Source organism: Mesoplodon bidens (assembly GCF_964165515.1).
Source record: "Mesoplodon bidens genome assembly, chromosome: 7".
NCBI lineage: Eukaryota > Metazoa > Chordata > Mammalia > Artiodactyla > Ziphiidae > Mesoplodon > Mesoplodon bidens.
In genome coordinates this window covers 5,201,717-5,224,433 of record NC_138164.1, presented here as the reverse complement: position 1 = coordinate 5,224,433, position 22,717 = coordinate 5,201,717, and the positions used below count along the sequence as shown (strand labels likewise).

Here is a 22,717-nt window from a genome sequence, read left to right as displayed (position 1 = left end):
TGTAAGTACGGTAATTATAGGATTGGGCTGGGATTTGGAGAAAACTCTGGTGGCCACGTGGATAGAAATAAAGCAGCGTCAGCAGCGTCCTCGTCCTCGTCATTCCACCAAATGGGGCTGGGCAGCGGCTCCACGGATGTGCCGGTGGCAGCGGTGGCAGTGACACTGATGACTTCCTCTGGGCTTTGTCTTTTGTTACTCCAGGGAGTCTCCGGTGGACTGCAGTGTTAGCAAGTGCGGCAAGCTAGTGGGCGGAGGCGAGTCCAACGCCATGAGCTACAACAGCTACATGGACGAGAAGAACGGCCCCCCTCCCCCCAACATGACCACCAACGAGAGGAGGGTCATCGTCCCCGCAGGTACTTTGGGAACCAGTTCGCTGGCTGCCACCCGCGTCCTCGGTCTTCTGGGCTAGTCGTCCCAATGGGCACCGACACCTTCACCTGGTACCCTGTTCTCTATGGAAATGCTTACTTGGGAAAGCTGCACCTCCCACTTTCTTCCCTGGCTGCCCTCCAAGACAGTTTCCCAAATGTCACCAGAGCCCTGAAGCGCAGATTCTGGAAGCCCTGCCCTCAAACAGGTCACATCACAGAGTCTACCCTTGGTGCCTGGTTCCACAGGACGAGGCCTTCTGAACCCAGAAGGAATCCTGGGGATACCCAGATGTGCCCACCCTTGCCTTTAAGGAGAAGAGTGGCTACAGAGGTCTGTCCCGTCCACCAGGCATGCACTTCCTGGCATCTGCAGGGTCTTACCTTTCCAAAATTACAGGCAGCTCTTCCAGCTTCAAAACAGAAATAACTATATTTAACAAAAGGAGAGCCTGAACATGTGTGCAGCAAGTTATGTCATGAGGTAAAAATAGGCGATTTTTCCTAAGTATTGGTGCTTTTGGTTACAGAAAATAAAATCATTGTTCAAGCCTTCCGTGCGTTGGCTGGACACTCCGCCTCGGCTGGTGAACTCAGCTGCCTGGTTGAAAAGGGAGGAAAAACTACCATGTGTAGAGTCCATGCCGGGTAGAAGGAGCCAGCGTGTACGAATCTGAAGTAAAGTGAATGACTTACCCAAATCAGTTTACCCAGAAGGCCAACCCCTTCCATTTGGAAAAGTGTAAATGTAGTTGTGTCTGAGAGCCAAGGATTAGACGTCTCTTTGAGGTGATCCAAAGGAATCTGCGGCTCGGTCTAGGAGGTGTGGTTTTGTAACGGGCCGCTCCGTCCTAGGTTCTTTGTATTTCTTTTCCATGGGAAGCTGTGTGTCACCGTCTCCTAGGAACACAGCCACATGCTTGTATTCTGGGCCAAACTCAAGGTGGCAGGCGCGGGAGGTGTGGGAACAGGTGAGACAGGAGAGGGGTGGACCAGTGGGAACTTTTCTGTGCCCTGCAGGACTTGAAAACCGCTCAGAAAGCATGTTTATTTCCTTTCTCCACAAGCACATGACCTCACAGAGGAAGGGGAAGAATAACTCTGTGTACTGAGTGCCTCTCGGTGCCAGGCGCTGTGCAGATGGCCTCATCCCTGTGACGCTACTTCTGTCTTGTAACGTCCGATCTCCCCTCCCCGGGAACACCAGCTAGGCATGTGTAGCTCAGGTGCATTTGTGAGAGGCAAGAAAACGGTGGCTTCTCCTTTATTATAGAAAGAAGGCAGAAATGAAGCTGAGCTAAAGCTGGCTCACCCCATTGGAGCCGAACCTCTCCAGGCCTTTGCTGACTTGGAATCAAACCCCACCCTCCCACCTCCACACTACTCCTCTAAACAGCAGCCAGCATGGGGAGGAAATCTTGAGGACAGAAGAATTAGGAGGCCAGAGGTTGTCTCTGAACCAAATGTTGACACCATTTCATTTCCATAGTCACTTTTGGGCGGGGGTAGGGAAGGGGTGGGGGGGAAATGACCAGACTGTTTGGTTGACCCTTCAACTCTGAAGTGGTGTTGAAATACTTTCAAAAGGAGTATCAAGATGGCAGTCTTAGGGGGCCAAAGTAACCACAGCAGTAATAATGAAAATAGCATAAATTCCTATCAAAGGGTTTTCAAAGCACTTCGTGTCATGAATCCACTACCTAGGGATTCACTTCATTGTTTTACCTCTGGCTGGATCTTTAAGCATTATCCTCGCACATGTTGGTCAGCCTCCTGGACATAACAGAAAGTCTCATCTGGGCAAGTCCACAAATCAAGGCAATAAAACATCAGTGGAACGACCAATTGAATTTACGGTGGGATTTTAAGACAAGTATAAACGAGGTCCCTAGTTCATCACCATTTCCAAGTTCAGATGGGAAGAAACTAGGACTAAATCATCCAGGAAATATATTTGGAAGAGTTTAGCATGCTCCACAGTGGAAGATTTATAATTCAGTGTGCTGTAAAGGAAGAGAAATAATATTGTGACAGAGCCCAAAGCAATGGAGGAAATGATAAACTAAATAAAATCTACAGTGTAAAATTGTATTTGAGGCCTTGGATACTCAAAGTGAGGAATTAGGAGAGGCAGAGGCAAGCTGATGAAAAAAATAATAATAATATGCTACGTAATCCAAGTTCCCCCAGGACACTTTGCTTTAGAATTCTGAAATGGGGCAAAATTATTTCCATTTACCAATGGTCCGTGCCTGATTGTTCCTGGAAAGCAAAAGAGTAAGACAAAGCAAGAAATTTATCTGAGAGACAGAGAGAGAGAGAGATACAGACTTGTACAATGAAGCCCCGAGTAGCTCCGCTTTTTGGGGTGATGTCAGAGCACCTCCCGGGGGAGCTAAGGCAGGATGGTGAGAGGGGAGAGGAGAGGAGACTTGGGGTGGAGGACCCTCAACTAAGTGCAGTCCTGGGAGGATTTTGAGTGGAATTCCAGCTCAGACTGGGACTGAAGGTTGAGCTGGGGACTTAAGCTTTCAAGACGCCACTTCCCAACTGCAAAACGAAGAGAAAAGCCACTCTGCAGGCTTTTCTTGATGAGTGAAAAATAGCACACGTGGAGCAGCGGGCATCTAGGAGGCCTTCAAAATCTGGACTGTTATGAGTTACCGGGCTCTGGGTGGTTGGTATAAACCTTGTTTCTTTCCCCACAACCCCTCCTAATCATTCAGACCTGCTCCCATTTTTGCCAAGAGCCTTCACAGACCCTTAGACTGAGAGGTGAGGTGGTTGAGAGGTAGCACAGATATTCCTACCAAATGAGCAGTCCAATAAAACAGGCCCAGTAGAAGTTGGGGACCATCAAATCTCCCCTCCTCCAGGAAGCCTTCCATGACTCCAAATTCACAGTGACCCCTTCTGCCCACGAGTTCTCGAACTGCCACAAGAAAAATCTGCTGCTTAATTCCGTGCTTTCCTGCCCTAGTGTTTCGTGTGGATGATCTTCCATGAGGGCAAGACCCATGTAGCTTTCTTCTATGATAAGCATATTTAACTGCATATTGGACTCTCTAATAGTTGGGGGCCAAGGAAAGACATGGTGATACATGATAAGATATAAGGGCTCTACCTACCGTGGAACCTGCTAGAACACATCACCAGCACTCAAAGTACACGTGCTTCCCATATACACACACCTGGCTGGGGAGAAGTCTGAGGGTCCCAAGTGGAGACCTTACAACCTCAGTCCTTACATTTTGTATGTTCACTTGAGAACTAAAATGTGTTCTCCCTCCAACACCATTTCCCATCTCTTTTTTTTTTGCTGCGCTGGGTCTTCATTGCTGCATGAGGGCTTTGCTGCCCCGCAGCATGTGGGATCTTAGTTCCACGACCAGGGATTGAACCCGTGACCCCTGCATTGGAAGGCGGACTCTTAACCACTGGACCACCAGGGAATTCCCCATTTCCCATCTTTGGGGATTTAAATATCCTAAAAACTGTGTCAGGATGATTTTAAAGAAGTTTCAACACAGCTGTCTCCAAAGGGAGAAAACCCAGATTGGGGTTAAGTTATTAAGACTAACACCACTGGGTTTTCCAACTGCACACGTGGAATTGTGGTCCAAGTGTCCACGCACATCTTCTTTTCTGCAGCCATCGGAGAGATCACTGTTCTTCCGTGAAATCACTGATGTTCTTAAGATACAGATGGTGGCCCTTTCCGGAGACATTGGTTCCTGGGTGTTGGAAACTGTGTTTGTTTTCATTTTGATGCCACCATTTCTCAGGCAGAGGTTTCGGTCGCCCTCCAAAGGCTTTAAAGAGAATGTCCTGTCTGGATGCGTAGTGAGGCGTCTAAGAATCTTTCCAGAGCGCTAAGTGGTTCAGGCAGCGCCAGATGTGATGGGGCCGGATGGGCATTCTGGGAGGACCATCTGGAAGGGAACCACTTTCTCACTGGGGGGAGGGGGGATTGAGGAGGGGGAAGGAGGGGAAGAGGAAGGGAGGGGAGAGAGGTGGAGACGGGGAGAGAGGGAGAGAGGAAAAGACAGAGGAGAGAGGCAGAGACAGAAAAGGGGTGGAGCCCTGCGTCCTGCAGCCTTGCTAACAGCCCATCTCCCCTGCAGACCCCACGCTGTGGACGCAGGAGCACGTGAGGCAGTGGCTGGAGTGGGCGATAAAGGAGTACGGCTTGATGGAGATCGACACATCTTTCTTCCAGAACATGGACGGCAAGGAACTGTGTAAACTGAACAAGGAGGATTTCCTCCGAGCCACCTCCCTCTACAACACGGAAGTGCTATTGTCACACCTCAGCTACCTCAGGGAAAGTAAGTGCCTGGTCCTTTCCCTTTCTGGGCAGCAAAACACCCCCAGAGGCTGCAGCCCAAGTCCCCAGGGCTGGGAGAGAATTCTGCCCAGCCACTCAGGATGAAGACTGGTTCCCACGGAGCCAACCCAGGGAAAGGAGATAGGGTCCCGGGCTGTCGGTTTATGCTGGGCGGATGCTGTAGGAGCAGCCCGTCCGGGTGTCAAGTTGCCAAGGTTGCACTGGCTCCCAGAGACCCTGCGAGGGGACTGACCCAGTCCTGCCGTGACAAGGGAAGGAAAACAAGGAATGGAGAAGAAGTAGGGAGCTGCAGTCCCGTGGGGTCTGCCAGAGGCGAGTCACACTCTTCCCATGAGAACCACTTTCCAGAAACTACTTTGCCCCAAACTATAAATAGATGGACACCCTGGCTGGTATTGTCTTGAGTGATGATTTAAAGCTCTACAGTCAACTCTAGATTTACGTTTTTGAATATTTACACGTTAAGTTCCTCTTATTCTTGGGGTCACTCTGGCACCCCCTAACCCACCTTTACCCGCTGTTACCTACACACCCTTCCCAACTAAACAGGAAGTGTAGCAGATGCTACAGGTGGGTTAGGATCTGTTGGAAGCTTTCTTCTGGCAGACTCAGAAGGCAAAGAGCTTTGGAAAGGGAGAGTTTATGAAAGAAAGTGCACGGTTGTCCACAGGATTTAGCCAACGTGAGGCTTCTCTATTGCCAAGCCCCATCAATTTGGTATGAATTTCATCTGATATGAAACATACACATCGGAACAGAATTTTGATAAACGTGCTAATAACCTCAGCCTTAACTCTTCACCAGACATACAGGTGGTATATCGGTGACCCCAAGTACCGAAGGACTGTTCTGTGGCCAGAAAAGATGGTCCTAAGATGGGGAAGTTGAAGCTACAGGAAGACAGTTGTGGATTCATTCTACAAGGGGGCTTTCTAACAGCCAGTCCTGCCCAAAGATCCACTGGCAGCCTCAGGGTGCAGTGTTTGCTCTCCGTGGCTGCTGGGAATCTTGCAGGAGTTCAGCTTCGGAAAGAAGGAGGTTGATGATTTTAAAGCCCCTTTAAAGCTGAGATCCTTGGACAGTGCCCACGGGCCGCTTTCCCTGGTCTCCTGGGTCTGGGTTAGTTAGTTCTTCATCTGTGTTCCGTTGTTCGGTGGGTCTTCAGCTCACCGTTCCTGTCATCTTCTGTCTCCTTCTGCAACAGTGTACTCTGTGGGGTAGGGGCAACACACTCTGGGTGTAAAAATGAAAAAATTTGAAAATGCCTTCAGAAGTTTCCACTGGTGCCTCTGGGCTCCCCAGTCACCCTCCGAGGCGTCTGGTAAGCAGTGGGATTGTGTGGGTGATGCAGTGTATGTTAACACCAAAGGAATGACCTCATGTCTGAGTCTTGCTGCAACATGAGGTCAGCCCAAGAAATGACAATTTCAAAAACGGGGGCAGTTTTCCACCCAGTTTTTCTGAGCTTTGGAGAATGAGCATTTTTCTAACAATCTGTATTTCTTTAAGTGTTTATAGAATTTTTTTAGAAAGGATCTTTGCACAGAGTCCTGCAGTAATGCTAGCTGGGCAGGGCAGGAGGTGGAAGTGGGCACACAGAAGCTGGGCATGAGAAGGAGAGACCAGCAAAGCAAAAACGCTGACCAATTCTGCCTTTCTGCCCCTCCTGGTGTCATAAGGCGGGAGGTCCGGGAATCACTTTGTGGGAGAAGAGATGGTCAGCAGTGTGGGCAGCGAGCTTGGAGCACTTAAAGGGCCCAGTTATCAGATGCCCTTGTTGAGGGAATGTTCTAGCACGTTCTGACTGATGTGGGGAGGGCCCATTCATGCCCTGTGATCCCAGGCCCTGCTTTCTGGCGGGTCCATAAACAACTGGAGTCCCCACTGGGACTTCCTCTCACAGAAGACCCCAAGCCACAGATCTGAAGCAACCTATGCTCAGAAGGCCAAGGAATCTCATAAGGTGGTCGTGGGTAACTGTTGAGGAGGCTTTCTATCGGAGGAGAACAGATAAGAAAGAGCAAAGGAATAAGCAGGCTGGGAAGAAGTGGACGCCAGAGGGTTGGGTTTGTGGGTATATGTAGCAGGGCACGAAAAAGGGTGGATTTCTTCTCTTCGTTCTTTCTAAGAGTATGTGTAGACATTAAGGAAGATGCCCCCAAAGCAATAATAATATGAAGTTTCCAGAAAGGAGCTTATTAGCGGAGCCAATTTCCAGAGTTGAGTGGAGATGAACAAAGCACATACATGATACAATGTTGAGCGCAACAGCAAAAGATAAAGGGGTCTGAGCAACGATGCAAGACCATGTCTGCCTGCAAAAGCAAAACTTAAAATACTTGTATTAAGGTTCAAAAACACTTGCCCTAGCATAGTGTTGTACTACTCTAGAGGCCTTTTGAGGAACCTAGACTTAACATGATCTGCTGTCATGGAAACAGTTTTTGATTCATGCCTCTTGTTAATTGGGGTCCACTTTCAGCTGCAGCCTCTGAGACCCCTGGTTGTGGGGAGGGGGATCCACTGAGACGCCTGCAGGAGGTCACGTGCGTGGTGGCTGTCTGCTCTCAGGACTGCCGGGAGCCCCGCAAGGCCCACCGACTTGCCTTCAAGCGCTGTATTGTTTTTCCAGACTTACTTCCAGCGGGTGTTTTGTGTGGAGGCAGGGAGGCCAGGGCTCTGGGGAGAGGTTGGGGCAGCTGAGTTGAGGCCGGGAAAAGGGTGCTAATGCCTCGCGCATTGTCATCTGTCCTTTCGTGGAGGAGGGGGTGGCGTTCAAACAGTTCCACTTTGGCAAGAGGTGGAAGGAAAAGAGCTGAGCTCCTCAGCACAGAGGGAGGAAGTGCAGTGGGGCTAAGGAGAGTGGATAGAAGAGAACTGGAGCCCGTCTAACTTAGCCCCGGGTCAGAAGACTGCAAGGCAGCTGCACCTCTCTAGAGGTGTCCGAGCTTTCTGGACTTTAGTAGAAAAAAGGACATGGTAGGATTAAGAAGCTCTGACACCAAATTTACACTTTCACCAAAGGTGCTCGAGTATTCATTCGGGTTGTCAGGACAGGAGCTATACTTTCAAATTTTAAAAAACAAACTTCAAATTAAAAATGTATTTTCCAGGGTGGAGAAGAAATAACAGTGTCCTGAGCCCCCCTGTCTGCCGTGCTAGGATTTACCTGGCCTGCCTGGAGGCTCCTGTTCTCCATACCCTGGCTTTTCAGCTGGCCCAGACAGAGTGACTGTACCCTATACCATCCCTCTGGAAAGTCACCCGCACTTGAAATGGGAGGAGGACAGTGGGGGCCGGGTCTGGGGAGATGCCCACAGTTCTTTGGATCATTCTGGAGTCTCCTGGGGACACCCGGGCTCCGGCTGCATCTGCCCAGGTGTCATTCACTTTACGGGACAGACAGGATGCCCCCTTGTGGACACCATGGACAACTAATTATAAATCCCCATTTTAAAGCCAAAGCAAATGAGGCCTGGAGTGCTTCGGAAATTGGTTCAGCCGTGCCCAGCCCCTGGAGAGCAGCCTGGTGTCTGAGACCAAGGCCTCCTAAGGCCCGGGGTGCAGCTATGCCCACAGCCTCACGCTCTGAGGGCAGAGGCCAGGCTGCACTGGGCCACCCGGTCTTTCCCTCCCCTGCTGTGGAATTAGCCTCACGCCCCTGGGGCTCCTGTGTGGAGGGCCAGGCCGCTTTCCCCACAGCATTTTCTGTTTTCATTTGTACCCAGAGATAAATGCTTTCTGAAAACTTCCCTCTCGCCTCCTGGAATGAGGCCGATTAAGCCAAACCTATCTGCAGGCCAACTCTGCCCTTTTCTCTTCCGCGCAGCGCCCCATACTCTGGACCCGACGGGCGGCCCCATCAGTATCTCATGCAGGCAGAGGCCGTATTTACAGTCTCGGGCTGCGGGAAATGAGATTGGGTGTCACAAGGCAAGATTGGGACGGACCTCAAAGGAAGTGGGAGCTGTCCCCAAACGGCAGTTCAGACCCAGGGCCGCTGGGGGGAGTTTGGGGTTTCTGGGAGCCCAAAAGGTCCTGGGTGGGGTGGCCAGAGGCAGAAGGAAAGAGCCTTTGTTCATTTTACAGAAAGTTGTGTTCGGTCTGTCTGTCTGCGTCTGACCCGTGAAAAATGCTAAGAAAATGCCTTTGGAAATAGTGACAGCGCTAGAGAAATGAAATCTATTGGGTGACAGGGAGACCACAGCAAAGGTATCTATCTTGATTCCCATTTTTAATTTAAACATAATGGAAAACACATTTTGCGTTTTGTGGTGTCCCCACCGGCTGCCTCAGATGTTCCAGCAAAGGTGATGGCTCCGGGCAATTAAGCCAGTGAAGTATTATCCCTTCCAGGCCAGGTCTGACCGGTGAAGGAGAACAAAAGGCCAGATTTCCCGGGACTCTGTCGTCAGCCAGGCCTGTTGTTCAGAACACAGATCCTCAAGAGGGAAGAGATATGGGAACATATGTATATGTATAACTGAGTCACTTTGTTATAAAGCAGAAACTAACACGCCATTATAAAACAATTATACTCCAATAAAGATGTAAAAAAAAAAAAAAAAAAAGAACACGGAGCCTCCTTCCTCCTCCCTGCCCGCCAGCACCCTCCAGCCAGAGCCATTGATGGCAGTGCAGAGAAAAGGAAGCCCGGCTTCAGGAGGCTGGCAGTGGGGCTGGCGAGGTGTCTGCAAGGCAGGAGACAAGGCTTTGGCGCTCAGACGGCCGTTGTCTCGTCTGCAGGTGCCCCAGAGGAAGACCAGGTCCGCTCGTGGGAATGTGGAGCTGGAGAAAGCCCGATTGCTGGGCTCCACCCACACCTGCAAGCTTCACTCTGTTCATTTCCATCCTCTTTCAGATCCCAAATACTGTACCAGTGAAGGATGGACGCGACAATGGGAAATTATTCTGTCCTTGTGCTTTCACATTGGGGAGCCTATTCCATTCTCAGCAGCAGCTGCTCCATGCTTTTCAGGGCCCCAAATACATAGATACACATAGAAGCCCTCATGCGTATGTAAATACATAAACAGATAAGGCAACAAACTTTTTTTTTTTTTTTTTTTTTTTGCTGTACGCGGGCCTCTCACTGTTGTGGCATCTCCTGTTGCAAAGCACAGGCTCTGGACGCGCAGGCTCAGCGGCCATGGCTCACGGGCCCAGCCGCTCCGCGGCATGTGGGATCTTCCCGGACTGGGGCACAAACCCGTGTCCCCTGCATCGGCAGGCGGACTCTCAACCACTGCGCCACCAGGGAAGCCTGCAACAAACGTTTTAATTAAAGTATCACATAGAGAGAAGTGCAAAAATCATAAATGCACAAGTCAAGGAATTATCACAGAGTGAATCCACTCACTCATATGAGTCCCTCCAGGTCAAGGGGGATACTAGAAGCCCCTGTGTGCCCCCCTCCATCACCCCCACTTCCTCCCCAAAGGCAGCCACTGTCTTGATTCCAACACCATAGGTGAGTGTTGTCTGTTTCTTCAATTTAGCCTGGAAGCCGCAGTGTCTGCTGGGCAGAGAGCAGATTTTGTAGATAGACCGGAATGGGCATCCTGCCTCCTAGGCTTTCTGGCTGTGTGATCCTGGGCAAATTACTTGACTTCTCTGAATGTTGATTTCATCATCTGCGTGAGAATTAAGTGAGCAAATAGACAGAAAGCATCCGGCGCACGACGACAAGCATCCCGAGAGTGTTGGCTTCCCTCCTAGCATCACAGCCTGTTTCCTCTGACAAGGTGGTGTTCGCCCCACGCAGAAGGTGCCTCAAAGAAGGAGAGAGAGATATCCAAAGCCACAGAGTGAGAGGTCAGGCTCCAGGGAGGACCTTCTTGCATCTGAACAAATTCCTTTAAGGAAAGAGTGTGCCTTGCCACTCTCTGTAGCCTGAGGAACTGATTAAGTAAAAAATGGGAGGAGAGAAGGGAAAGTTGGTCCCTTGGGAAGGAGGTCAGACACCCCCAAATCAGCCCCTCCACAGGGAAGGCAGCTTCTCCTTCTAGGAGTGAAACTTGAACCAAGAACAGTCTTCAGGGCAAAATCCTTCTCCTAGGTTACCATGAAATATGTATTTCATGCAAGCTTTGCAGAGGTCAAACGACCCTTCCTCTTGGCTTTCTGGGAGTTTCCTCTGGAATTCACGTGTGCCCAAAGAAGAACTTTCACCGAGGGGGAAATTTAATAAGAGCGGTTTATCTAAGCTTCGTGCTCTCAGCTACATCTGCACTAATGACTCAGGCAGTTCGGTCCTCCAAGACCATCATTTTTCTTTATTTGCTCCAGCCGTGAGGTTTCCGCCTGAGGCCGAGAATGTCAGGGACAGAGAGGCAGACATTCTTGGTCTTACTCCAGAGACTGTTTTCTCTTCCCTTGGAACGCTTGTTTCCATTTCTTAACCTCCTTCCAGTCACGGAGGATTATTTCTTATTGCAGCAGAACCCATTCATAACTCTAATTCCAGAGAACAAGGCAAATGCCCAGCAAGCTCTTTTATAAAGAGTTTATTGTGTGTCATCGTGGTGTCTGTGGGAGAAAAGATATAAAAGTAGTCGTGATAACACCTAGCGTGTATTGAACATTCATTCTGAGCCAAGGTCTGTTCCGAGCAGCTGTGTGTATCATTTTATTGACACCTCATAAGAACCTTATTAGGTAGGTGTTATTATTAGCCTGTTTTATGTAGGAGGACCCTATGGCTTAGAGAGATTGGGTAGATTGATGGAGGTCACCAAGCTAGTAAGTGGTAAGAAGCAGGTCTAATTCTAAACTCTCATGTGCATAAAAATTTATATTAAACGAAGTGCAAAAAATCATTTTGTCCTTGATATTTTTGAGAACGGAAGAACCAAACGCATCTGGTTCTCGGCTATTCCAAGCGCGTGACTGCCTCCTTTCTAAAGGTGTCTCCACACGGCCACACTTTGGCATAGAGTTCTCGCAGTACCACCACCACCCCTCTGCTTGTTTTGTCTGGAACTGTTGCAGAGCTGAAAGGAATAGTTGCTCAAGCCCAAAGTCAGTGGTTCTAGGCAGTTGGATGACTCTTCCAAAATTCTCTCTTCGTCGTCTGGCCTGGAAGGGCACACAGCTTCTCTGAGGCACACAACCAAACGCCCACAGCTGGGTGAGGCAGCCGCTCCACTCCCGTGTCCCTTCCGGGACTTGAGACTAAAGATAGGAGTGTCTGACAGCCCATTCCCTGTTCCAAGCCCTGGCACCCAAGTCCGTCCACTCGGTCCCAGGGAGCAGGCAAAGGATGATTTAGAAAGATTTTTTAGCTTCCAACACCCATGTCCAGCTTATAAAAGCAGATCCCAGCCCCCTTGATCGCACTTCAGAGTTTCCACGGGAGAGCCTCGAGGATGACAAAAATGCCTACGTTTTCCAAAATAAAGCTCTTGGATTTGCTGGAAACAAAGGCACAAGTCTAGTTTTAGGAAAGAAGGGAGAAATTTTTTTTACATGCAACAACAATAGAAAAAAGAAAAAACCTAGAAAACGCCCAGACTAAATCTACTAGAAAATGCCCAGACTAGAACTACTTTTAGTGCTTGCTAAAAGTAGTTCTGCATGAACATTTAATTCTAAAAGATTGTATATCAGCACCCTGCGATGACAGAAAATTCAGTGGCTTATGCCTCACGTTGAGTTGTATTCTCTTAGCTATGCATCAAGGGAGACAAAAGTTACTCCAGGGAGCACTGCCAGCCCTACCCCTTTCCCAGCTCCTAGCACCCCCTTCATCAAGTGTGATGATCCAAGCACCTTGCCCACCTGTAAACCCAAAGGACATCACAGTGGGAAGAAAGTGGCCAGGCTTCTCCTCCAAGGCATGGCAATACAAGCTACAGTCCAATCTGGCCAGCGCTGGCCCATGGACAAGACAAAACAAAAACAGAGGAATGTGCAACAGAGGCCATATTCAGCCCGCAGAGACTAAAATATTTACTATCTGGTCTGTATAAAAAGTTTGCCACCCCGTCTTGTAGTTCAAGGTGAAGAAATCAAGATCCAGACACGTAAAGTCCCTCATTCACGGTCACACGGGAAGTCGGTCGAAGGACCAGGACATGGTGCCCAGCCCTGTGTTCCTGCTGTGACATAGTGTGGGCCCCAAGAACTCTAGAACCTTAAACATGGCTGCTGGGAGGGCTTGTGTGCGTCCTGCCTACGAGCATTCTGTCCTACCTTCCTCGGACCCTAACTCCAGGAAGCTATTACAGTCCTGCATGATTGGTCCCCCAAATGGGTGACATTAACTGTTTCTTTCTCTCAAGGAGTCAGTCATCTGTCCTTCCATCCTTCTCCCTGTCTCCTGCCCTCCCCACTCACTTCTCATCCCATCTCCTAGTCTTGATCTCAGAAGAGTGTCTTGGTTATAACCTGATGCTTTTGCTTCGCCTTTCAGGTTCACTGTTGGCCTATAACACAACCTCCCACACGGACCCGTCCTCACGACTGAATGTCAAAGAAGGTGAGTCTGTTCTCTCGCATGTAGAATTGTCCTCATTACCAGCCCGGCACAGTCCACGATGGTAAGACTGCGGTGGGGGAACCTCAGGTGTGTATCCCAACTCTCTTGTCTACTCAGCTTTTCTAGAAGCCTAAGCTGATCCCCCTTACGCTGCTCGTTGCAAAAACATGACAAGGTTGTAAAATATCTTGTGATAATTCCATAAAGATGTGACTTGAGGTTGTTACTCCATGAACAAAAGCGTGTTGCTCTTGGAAGGAAACGGATGCTGCTCACTTTCAAAGCCAAAAGGGGGCTTTCTTTATTGAAGGAAATGAAATGAAGATTTCAAGGATTCTTGCAATGTCATATTTTCAGGGGGGTGTTGGTAAGAAATTTAAGTGATACAATTCATTTTTAAAGTGGTGATTTGGAGATTTGGTCTAGTTGCTTTGCTTTGGTTGAAAGAGAAAGAAAATGGTCTCAGCAAATGGTTTTCGCCAGTGAGGGTTTTAGCAAACATTACAATACATTTCTCAGCATCTTTATTCACGAAACAACGTTGTGGAGATTTCCTGCTCCAGACACTGTTAGATTCCAGGCATTTAAACAAGTGAATGATTCATGGTACCTGGTTTAAGGGAGAAAAAAATGTGAGTGAAAAAATTCTGCCTGAGGCAGAAGAAAAATTCCATGGAGGAGGGGCATTTTGAGTGGGGCCTTGAAGGATGAGTAGGAGAATGAGGGGCACTCTCTTCCTTGGCTCTCTCTCCTTCAGTACTTTTTCTTTAAGGCACACCTGCTGCATAGAATGAATGAAGGCAGAAGTTTTCAGTATTGGTTGCATGGAGTTAGCACAGCATAATATTTCAGAGAAACATAAAGCTCTTCTATGGGAAGAATCTTAGAGACATTTGGTTCAAAACTGTCTTGGGTTATGGAGGAAACAGAGACCCAGTGAGCCTGGGTGTCTTAACCAAGTTCACACCTTCGATCACATTAGACTTCCTGTTTCCTGTTAACAATTTATAATCAGATGATGACCAGACAATTCTGTAGAGGAAAACTTCAACATAATGAATATGTTTGTAAACTTTCCTGGTTTTCTGTGACTTTCTTCACCTCCTACCCCACCCTGGGCCAGTCCCTCCTACTGTTTTCTTTCGAAGTCAGAGTTATTGGCTTTTGCCATAAAAAATCTGAAGTCATATTGACTCATCATACAGTCCAAGCCACATTTTATTAGGTGACCCATTTACCATCATGTTGCAAATGTCCATGAGAGACAAAATGTATTACAGTGTCAAACATATTAGACTGAGGTCGGAGCACCTCTGGTTTACTTTGGGGAAATCACTTCATGCCCTGAACCTCAGTTTCCTGTCAAATAAAAGGGCCAAACTAAACCAGTAAGAGTCACCCCTGACTGTTGAGCTCTTGGCTGCTGCAGGTGAGGGTCTGCTCTCGTCCAGGGCCCCTCTGCTCTATCTGGTTCACTTACTGAACTTCGTTTCATCTGCAGATAGGGGTCCACGGCTTGGAAGGAAGGAGGGAGAGAAGGAAGAAGGAAAGGAAAGAAGGGAGGAAGGCAGGCAGGAGATCCCTGAAAGCTCCTCTAGTTCTGCAGGCTGGGACCTGCTAACACCACCAGGATTAACCAGGGAGACTCTGGGGGCAGAACCAATGAGAGAATATCTGATATTGGACTTAAAACACAGATTTCCGTTAAGAAGCAAGTTTGTCTGGGTTGAACTGTGCTGATAAACGATTCATTACTCCTCCAGGGGTCCTAGCTTTCAGCCTCTCCTCTACCTGCACTGCTGTTCCTTCCCTCAGTCCTTTTGTGAGTTTGTAATGCCACGCTGGGCTCTTTGGGGCTTTTGCAGGAGCTGCCTCTCTTCTGAAATGAATGAACCGCAGTATCCAGGCAAGTGCACACTGCAAAGCCCTCAGTCAGGTGGTGCCGGGCATTTATCTCCCAGCATTGGCCCTGGCCTCCAGAAACAGTTACGTCTGTGCTTTGCAGGTGCAGCTTTTGTCCCCAGTAAAGCTTTCCACTTGAGCTGTCTTGCTGCTCTGTCGCCTTCCCCCTCCTGAGGTGGTCTGGATCTGTCTAAACGGCCCATCGTCCACAAAACAAAGTACATTAGCAAGACAAAGCTAGCCAGGCTCCTCTCTCCCTGCTTTTCACCCTCCTCCCCACCTCTCTCTTCTTCTTTTCTCTAATAGCTATCTTGGGTTCTTAAAATATTAAAGGGAAAAATAAAGAGAAGACGTCATGCAACCTTAGCTCCGTCTTGTTTGAATAAGGCACACACACAGCCTCAAACAAACCCAGAGTCCAACAAGAGGACCAGAGCTCCGTGTGTGTGTGTGTGTGTGTGTGTGTGCATGAGTGTACGTGTTTATCTCACAAAGGACAGGTGCTGGCATCAAGCACAAAAGAAAGAAGTTGAAGAGGTAAATGCTTCTATGAATGCTTCTTCAATGTGCTTATCAAATGAGTATGCCTTTTTACTTTAAAATGGCATAATCATCCTTCCAGCTTGTCTCTCGAAAACAATTGCACTCTCTAAGGGTTATTGATGCCCAAGAAATAAGGCTAGATTTTAAAAATTAATTTGTAGCAGTTTTTAAGCTTTTTCTAAAATTAAATATTCTATGGTCACAGATTGGACCCAGCTAGAACAATTATGCTCTCTCCACCTGATACCAAGGCTAATGCACTTAAGAAAATAAATTAGAATGGAAGCAACTGCTACCCATTTTCAATGCAGCCACCACTGTCATAGGTATAGGATTCTGCAATGCCTCAGACACTTTCACGTGCTTTGCCTCTGCTTTTAAGCCCAGCAACATCCCCGAGAAGTAGATTGAATTAGCCCCATTTTTCAGACAGGGAAAGTGAGGTTCAGGACTATTAAATGGCTCCCTGAAGGGCACACAGCTATTCAACAGCAGAACAAGGATTCAAACCCAGGGGGTAGGATTCAAACTCCCTTACTTCAGATAGTCTCCCTGACAAACACAGACTTTCCCTTCTCGCTGGCTTTTCATGAAAGCAATACCTTGCCTAAATGTCGTGTGGGTGGAGATGCGAATTGTTTCCATTATTTTTCTCTGTCCCTGCAGTTTCTCTACTATCATCCCCATCCACATCCCTGCACTATCCTCTCTTCCCAAAGATGAATTCATACGTAACCCCTGCTTGGCACTCCCCTCTATTCCTAACTGCACAGAGAATGGGCTGGAGAGCTTCTTAAAATTACTGATGCCCTAGGAAAATACTGTATGACTCCACTCATAGGAGGGACCGTAAGTGGGCAGATTCATAGAGACCAGAAAAGTAGAATGATGGTTGCCAGGGACTGGAAGGAGGGAAGAATGGGGAGTTATTGTTTAATGGGCCCAGCATTTCAGTTTGGAAAGATGAAAGAGTTCTGATGGTGACGGCTGTCCAACGTGAATTCCTTAATGCCACTGAAATGTACACTGGAAGATGGTCAAAATAGTAAATTCTATGTGATGTATGTTTTACCACAATAAAAACTGCAAAAGCACATGAAAAGATCTCAACATCACTAATTATTAGAGAAATGCAAATCAAAACTACAATGAGGCATCACCTCACAGCAGTCTGAATGGCCATCATCAAAAAGCCTACAAATCATAAATGCTGGAGAGGGTGTGGAGAAAAGGGAACCCTCCTATACAGTTGGTGGGAATGCAAATTGATGCAGCCACTGTGGAAAACAGGATGGAGATTCCTTAAAAAACTAAAAATAGAACTACCATATGATCCAGCAATCCACTCCCGGGCATATATCCAGTAAAGACAAAAACGCTAATTTGAAAAGATACATGCACCCCAATGTTCATAGCAGCACTAGCTGTAGTAGCCAAGACAGGGAAGCACCCCAAGGGTCCATCAACAGATGAATGGATGAAGAAGATGTGGTACATACATACAATGGAATATTACTCAGCCATAAAAAAGAATGAAATAATGTCATTTGAAGCAACATGGATGGACCTAGATATTATCAAGCTAAGTGAGGTAAATCAGTCAAAGAAAGACAAATATTATATGATACCACTTATGTGTAGAATCTAAAAAATAATACAAATGAATCTATTTACAAAACAGAAACAGATTCAGACACAGAAAACAAACTTATGGTTACCAAAGGGGAAAGCGATGGGGGAAGGGATAAATTAGGAGTATGGGATTAACAGATACACACCACTATGTATAAAATAGCAACAAGGATTTACTGTATAATACAGGGAAATATATATATATATATATATATATATATATATATATGAAAAAAATACAACAGAAGTAAAAATAATAAATGTTTTAAAATACTGATGCCAAGGTCCCAAACACAACTAACTGATTCAGAATCTCTAGGAGCTGGGCACTGGGAATTTTTTCAAGCTCTCTCCGTTACTCTTAAACCTGCAGCCAACATTGAGCACAGCAGACAGGAACCAGGAAGAGGAAAGGGAGACCCATCTCAGAGCCACCCAGGTTGTCTTGGAGACACACTGGGCAGTTGATCTTCATCTTTCCTGGCCCCAAATTGACCTAGAAAAGGCAGAGCAGGACCTCATGTTATACTAATGGAAGAGAAGGTTGAACTGACCACTGGATTATTAGTTCTTTTTCCTCCTTGTCATTGATGAGGTTATAATTTTTATTGATATTGATTCCGACAGCTTTACATGAGTCCATCACTTCAGCTCTCAGAAATCCCATTCTTTTTTTTTCTTTTTTTTTGCAGTATGCAGGCCTCTCACCGCTGTGGCCTCTCCCACCGCGGAGCACAGGCTCCGGACGCGCAGGCCCAGCGGCCATGGCTCACGGGCCCAGCCGCTCCGCGGCATGTGGGATCCTCCCGGACCGGGGCACGAACCCGCGTCCCCCGCATCGGCAGGCAGACTCCCAACCACTGTGCCACCAGGGAAGCCCCAGAAATCCCATTCTTATATGTTCTCATTGTGTGTATCTAAATAGTAATTGGGATTGGTGTTGGTTACCTGATCTTATCCGGAGAGCACTGGGGTTCTAGAAGTTAAACGGCCGTTCCAAGTATTGGGTTGGCCAAAAAGTTCGTTCGGTTAATGAATACATTGTTCAATGAAGTTCTTGGTGAAAATGAAAGATGTGTCTTATTTTTGCTTAAAACTGAACGAACTTTTTGGCCAACCCAATACGTAGGAGTCCCGGGGCCAGGACTGAGGATTCTCTAAACGTCGAGCTCCGACCTCCATGCCCAGGGACGAGTGTGTCCACCCGGGATGCAGGTCAGAGCTCCACCATGTTTCCGGGCGGCCTCGCCCTGGGCCCTGCCAGCGCATCCCCTGGACGGGCAGCAGTGATCTGCTTCAGAGCTGCTTTGCATCCTAAACCCTCATTTCCTTAGCTCTTTGCGCTGGATCTGTTTAAATACCTCTGAGTCTCCAAAAGTCAGAGGATACTGAGCTCCTTGTTTATTAACTCCTGAAACTCATAAATCGGCCCGTGGAGGCTGAGCCTCTAGCCCCCGCCCGGGAAGCCTTTCAGGACCCGCTGTGAAATGCAAACCGCTCCTCCACGCAGGTCGCCTGCGGCCGGGGGTACAGCCCTGGCCTGCAGTCACCTGGGCTAATGGATAAAAAGTCTGTCTTCTTGCACGCTAAGTGTGTGTGTGTGGGGGAGAAACCACCTTTCCATGTCCTTCAGAGTGAAATGCCTAACCGGTGCTGAAGATTATGCTAATGAGAGCCCTGCTTCTCTCAAGGAGATTTCCAGATGGCGGGACCTGTGCACATAGCCGGGACCACGGCTCTGCAGCCCCTCACTGTCTGCCAAGCGTTTGCACATCTATTACGTCATTTGCGCCCCTCACGATCCCCGTGAGCTGGCAGGGCTGATATTATTTTTATCCCCGTTCTGTAGATAATGGAAACAAGGCACAGAGATAACAGGGTCCATTTGAAGTCACCCAGGTCTTAGGACAGAGCAGGACTCCAACGTAGGTCTTGCTGTTCACTCCTCCTTCCAGGCTGTTTCTCACCTCATCATCTCAACATATTTCATTCAAGCATCTGACATCTTTTTTAAAAATTCATCTTATTGAAGTGTAATTGATTTACAATGTTGTGTTCATTTCTGCTGCACAGCAAAGTGACTCAGTTATACGTGTATATGCAATCTTTTTCATCTTCTTTTCCATTATGGTTCATCACAGGATATTGAATATAGTTCCTTGGGCTATACAGTAGGACCTTGTGGTTTATCCATTCTCTATATAATAGTTTGCATCAAGCATCTAACAAACATCTTAAACCTTCTTTAATTAATGCTCTCCATTTCCCCAAGGCAGGTATTTATCTCATATCTCAGCCTTAGAGCATATTGGTTCAAAACCCAGGCTCTGGACTCAAACAGGCTGTGTGACTAAAGTCAAGTCACTTTTTTCTGCCTCAGTTTCCTCATGTATAGAATGAGGACAATCCTAGTGCCCCTTCAGGAGTGATATTATACTTATAAATCACTTACCAGGGTATCTGATGCACCGGTAAGTACACAATATGTTTGCTCCATGGATTACAGTAGTAATTAGGATTTTAGCACTAAATCATTAGAATGTTCTTGAGGGTTTGCCACATGCTGACACTACGCCCAGGGTTATGAAAGACACCATATCAGATGGCGTGGTAGCACCATAGATGAGATGGCCAAGTTGTTTAAAATCTTATTTGGGAGATTCACATACGGAACGATTAAGGAATAATATGAAGCTGCATATAATCAAATAGAAAAATGCGTGTGACCTACAAGAAGTTCCCTAAGAGAAATGAAGAGATGAAAAATCATTAAATGTTAAAGTGGACCATCCACTCCAAACCTTTCATGGAACACAGGCGATAGGAGGCCAGGGAAGGCGTGGGTCCCCCCAAGACCACACAGGAAGGGAAGAGCTTCTCTCAGGACCTTAGTCAGGACTCGTGCCCTCCTCCACCCCGTTCACGCATCTCTTCATTTATTAAGAACCTACCATGTATAGGACGCTAGGCTGAGCCTCAGAAATGTGGTACCCAGCCAGCTACCCTCAAGAGGATGTAGTCAGAGATACAGATGGGCCTGTAAGTCAGTGCTGTGTATTGGCTATGGCTGCTACAGCACCACCTCTCGCCACCTTCCCCTGCATTTTCATCGCCTATGGGGTGTCCTTGATGATTTAATGATAGAGGTCGTAGTGAAAGATGGGAGGACTCTGGAAGGACCCAGCACGGTGGTGCTGGAAATGGGTATCGAATGAAGGGAAGGTGGGCATCAAAGACCCAGCATGTCGGGGTCTATCCTGTGCGGGGGTTGCGTGTGCTCAGGCTGGGTTTGGGGGACGGGACCAGGTGGGCTCCCGTGGGTATACCTGAGTGTGCCCCCTGGGAACACCGGGGCCCGGGTGTGTGACGCGAGCATGATGGGGGAGCCTTGGGTGGGACTCTTAGTGGTTTACACGAAACTGAAAGACGGGTATAGTGTCACTGTGTGACAGGAAGCTCAGCAAAGGAGCCAGGGATTTGCTTCAAAATAGTCAGGGCAGGGAGGGGACACGGGTGGGGGGAGAGCTGAAGTCAGGTTGACCATGAGTTCATGCTTGTTAAAGCCGAAGGGCCCTTCGGGGTGCAGTAGACTTTTCTCTCTGCTTTCCTACATCTTCAAAATTTTCCATGATTTAAAAGATGCCCCGAGAAGTTTTGCTTTGATGGAGAAAATGTAGATGCGTGCAGAATATGGATTCCCGTGCCCTGTGTGTGTGGCAGTGAACAAGGGTGGCAGGTTGGGGGCCCAGCATGGGGGGTGGGCTCGACGCAGCAGCCTGAGTCAGGGTCTCAGGGGGTGAGTGTGTGTTTGGCGGGGCCTCGGGCCGTGTGCATATTGCCCTGTGCGGGATGGCCAGTGCGGGTTGGTCTGGAACACGTGTGCCTGGGGAAAAGGCCTGTAATGCTGTGAGGTAATCGCCTGTTATTTTTAGGGAGTAAATAACATCTCTCATGGAGCAGGTTATGTGGCTCCATGGGCTCTGTCTGTGTCTGCTCATGTGCACTTAAAATTTGAGGGTATTCAGGCCTCCCAGGAGGGCCTGTTAAGAACTTTGTCATTATATGTTTTTCCTTTATGATGAACTACCCCTAATCCATTTTTAGCAAAAGCAGGGATGATTGCTGAGTGTGTGTGTGTGTGTGTGAGTGTGTGCTGTTTCTGTGTCCAAAGGCAAGATTTATGATTATAGAACAGACAGTAGCTTGCTCTCTCCGTTTTCTTTTTTTTAATTGTTTTCCTTTGAAATTCCAGACTTAATGTTTTGTCTGCTTTCAATCTGACCCTCTTTGGAGAGCTACATGTTGTGTGTGTGTGTGTGTGTGTGTGTGTGTGTGTGTGTGTTTTCACCAGAGAGAGATTGAGAGAGCGAGAAAGAGAGAGAGAAAGAGAGAGAGAGGGCTGGAAACAAAGAATCTTTGTCTGTAAGCTGTAGAAGGCAGGAAACCCCAATCCCGAGGGAGCTGAGCCAGCCAGCCCTGTCCTGGAGTCAGACTCCAGCTCTCTGAATTCAATTTGACAGCTTGTCTGGGACACTTTCTAAGTAACCATTATCCTTCCTTTCTCTGAGTAAAAGAACTGTTATTTTGTTCCGTGGGTGTGCTGTGTGCGCTGTTACCGCATGTGTGGGTTCCACAGCGACTAGAACACACTCTCTCTAAATTATTGGAAACACTTAGCCTGTTTCCTAAGACAAGTGTAAATTTGTTCCAGGATAACGATGCGAACGGCTTTCCGTGTTGCACGTTAGAGGCAGGTAGAGGGATTTCGCTGGGGCATTTTGTTTAGTCCCAGTTACAGCACGAATCCCCTTATTTGAAGGAGCTCTTCCATCTCAGGAATAATTCAAATTGTGTACATTTTATTCCTTCGAAGATTTTTTTTTGAAATATGTATAAATATATCTTCCAATGATCGTTCCCCTCAGTTTCTGTGTTTGATCGATTAATTGATCATTTTTAAAGAAATCTACCACCATAGGTCTCTCTCCTCTTGGGGAGGGAATTCCAAGGTAGGTGGGTGTCAGCCGTGAGCCCCCAGGGTTTGGGGCAGGTAGGCACAACTGGGTGATGCCCTGGAGTAAAGCAGGCACTGCTCTCCTGTCTCCAGCCACTCACATCAGTTGACTGCCCCAACCTCATGAGGGATTGTGAGGCAAAACCCGCCCTTTCCAGAGTGTGCATGTTTGCAGGCCAGCCAGGTCCCACCAAACAGGATGGACAGAGGTACTGTCCAGCGTGGCCTGGGTCACTTCGGAGTCTGGGCGGGGTGACAGCTTGGCCAGCAGCACAGTTTCTACCCATTTAGGTTCCAACCAAAAAAATGTGTCCTTCAGATGTGAATGGATTCCTGTCTAGACCATTTCAAACAGAACTTTGAATGCTTCCCATTCTCCCATTGCCTGACATACCTTCCTCGGCTGTCTCACTCCCACCCCAATC

The 22,717-nt window shown here is 47.9% G+C and overlaps 1 protein-coding gene across 3 annotated transcripts in view; it reads left to right on the top strand.

The window, feature by feature from the left end:
- FLI1 (Fli-1 proto-oncogene, ETS transcription factor) overlaps positions 1-22,717 on the top strand; it is a 122,895-nt gene that overhangs the window by 79,495 nt on the left and 20,683 nt on the right. For all 3 annotated transcript variants that reach the window (XM_081239890.1, XM_081239891.1, XM_081239889.1), the window contains 3 exons: positions 205-359; positions 4,499-4,702; positions 13,136-13,201. In XM_081239890.1, coding sequence (XP_081096016.1) covers positions 205-359; positions 4,499-4,702; positions 13,136-13,201 — 425 coding nt within the window. The remainder of the gene's footprint in view (positions 1-204; positions 360-4,498; positions 4,703-13,135; positions 13,202-22,717) is intronic.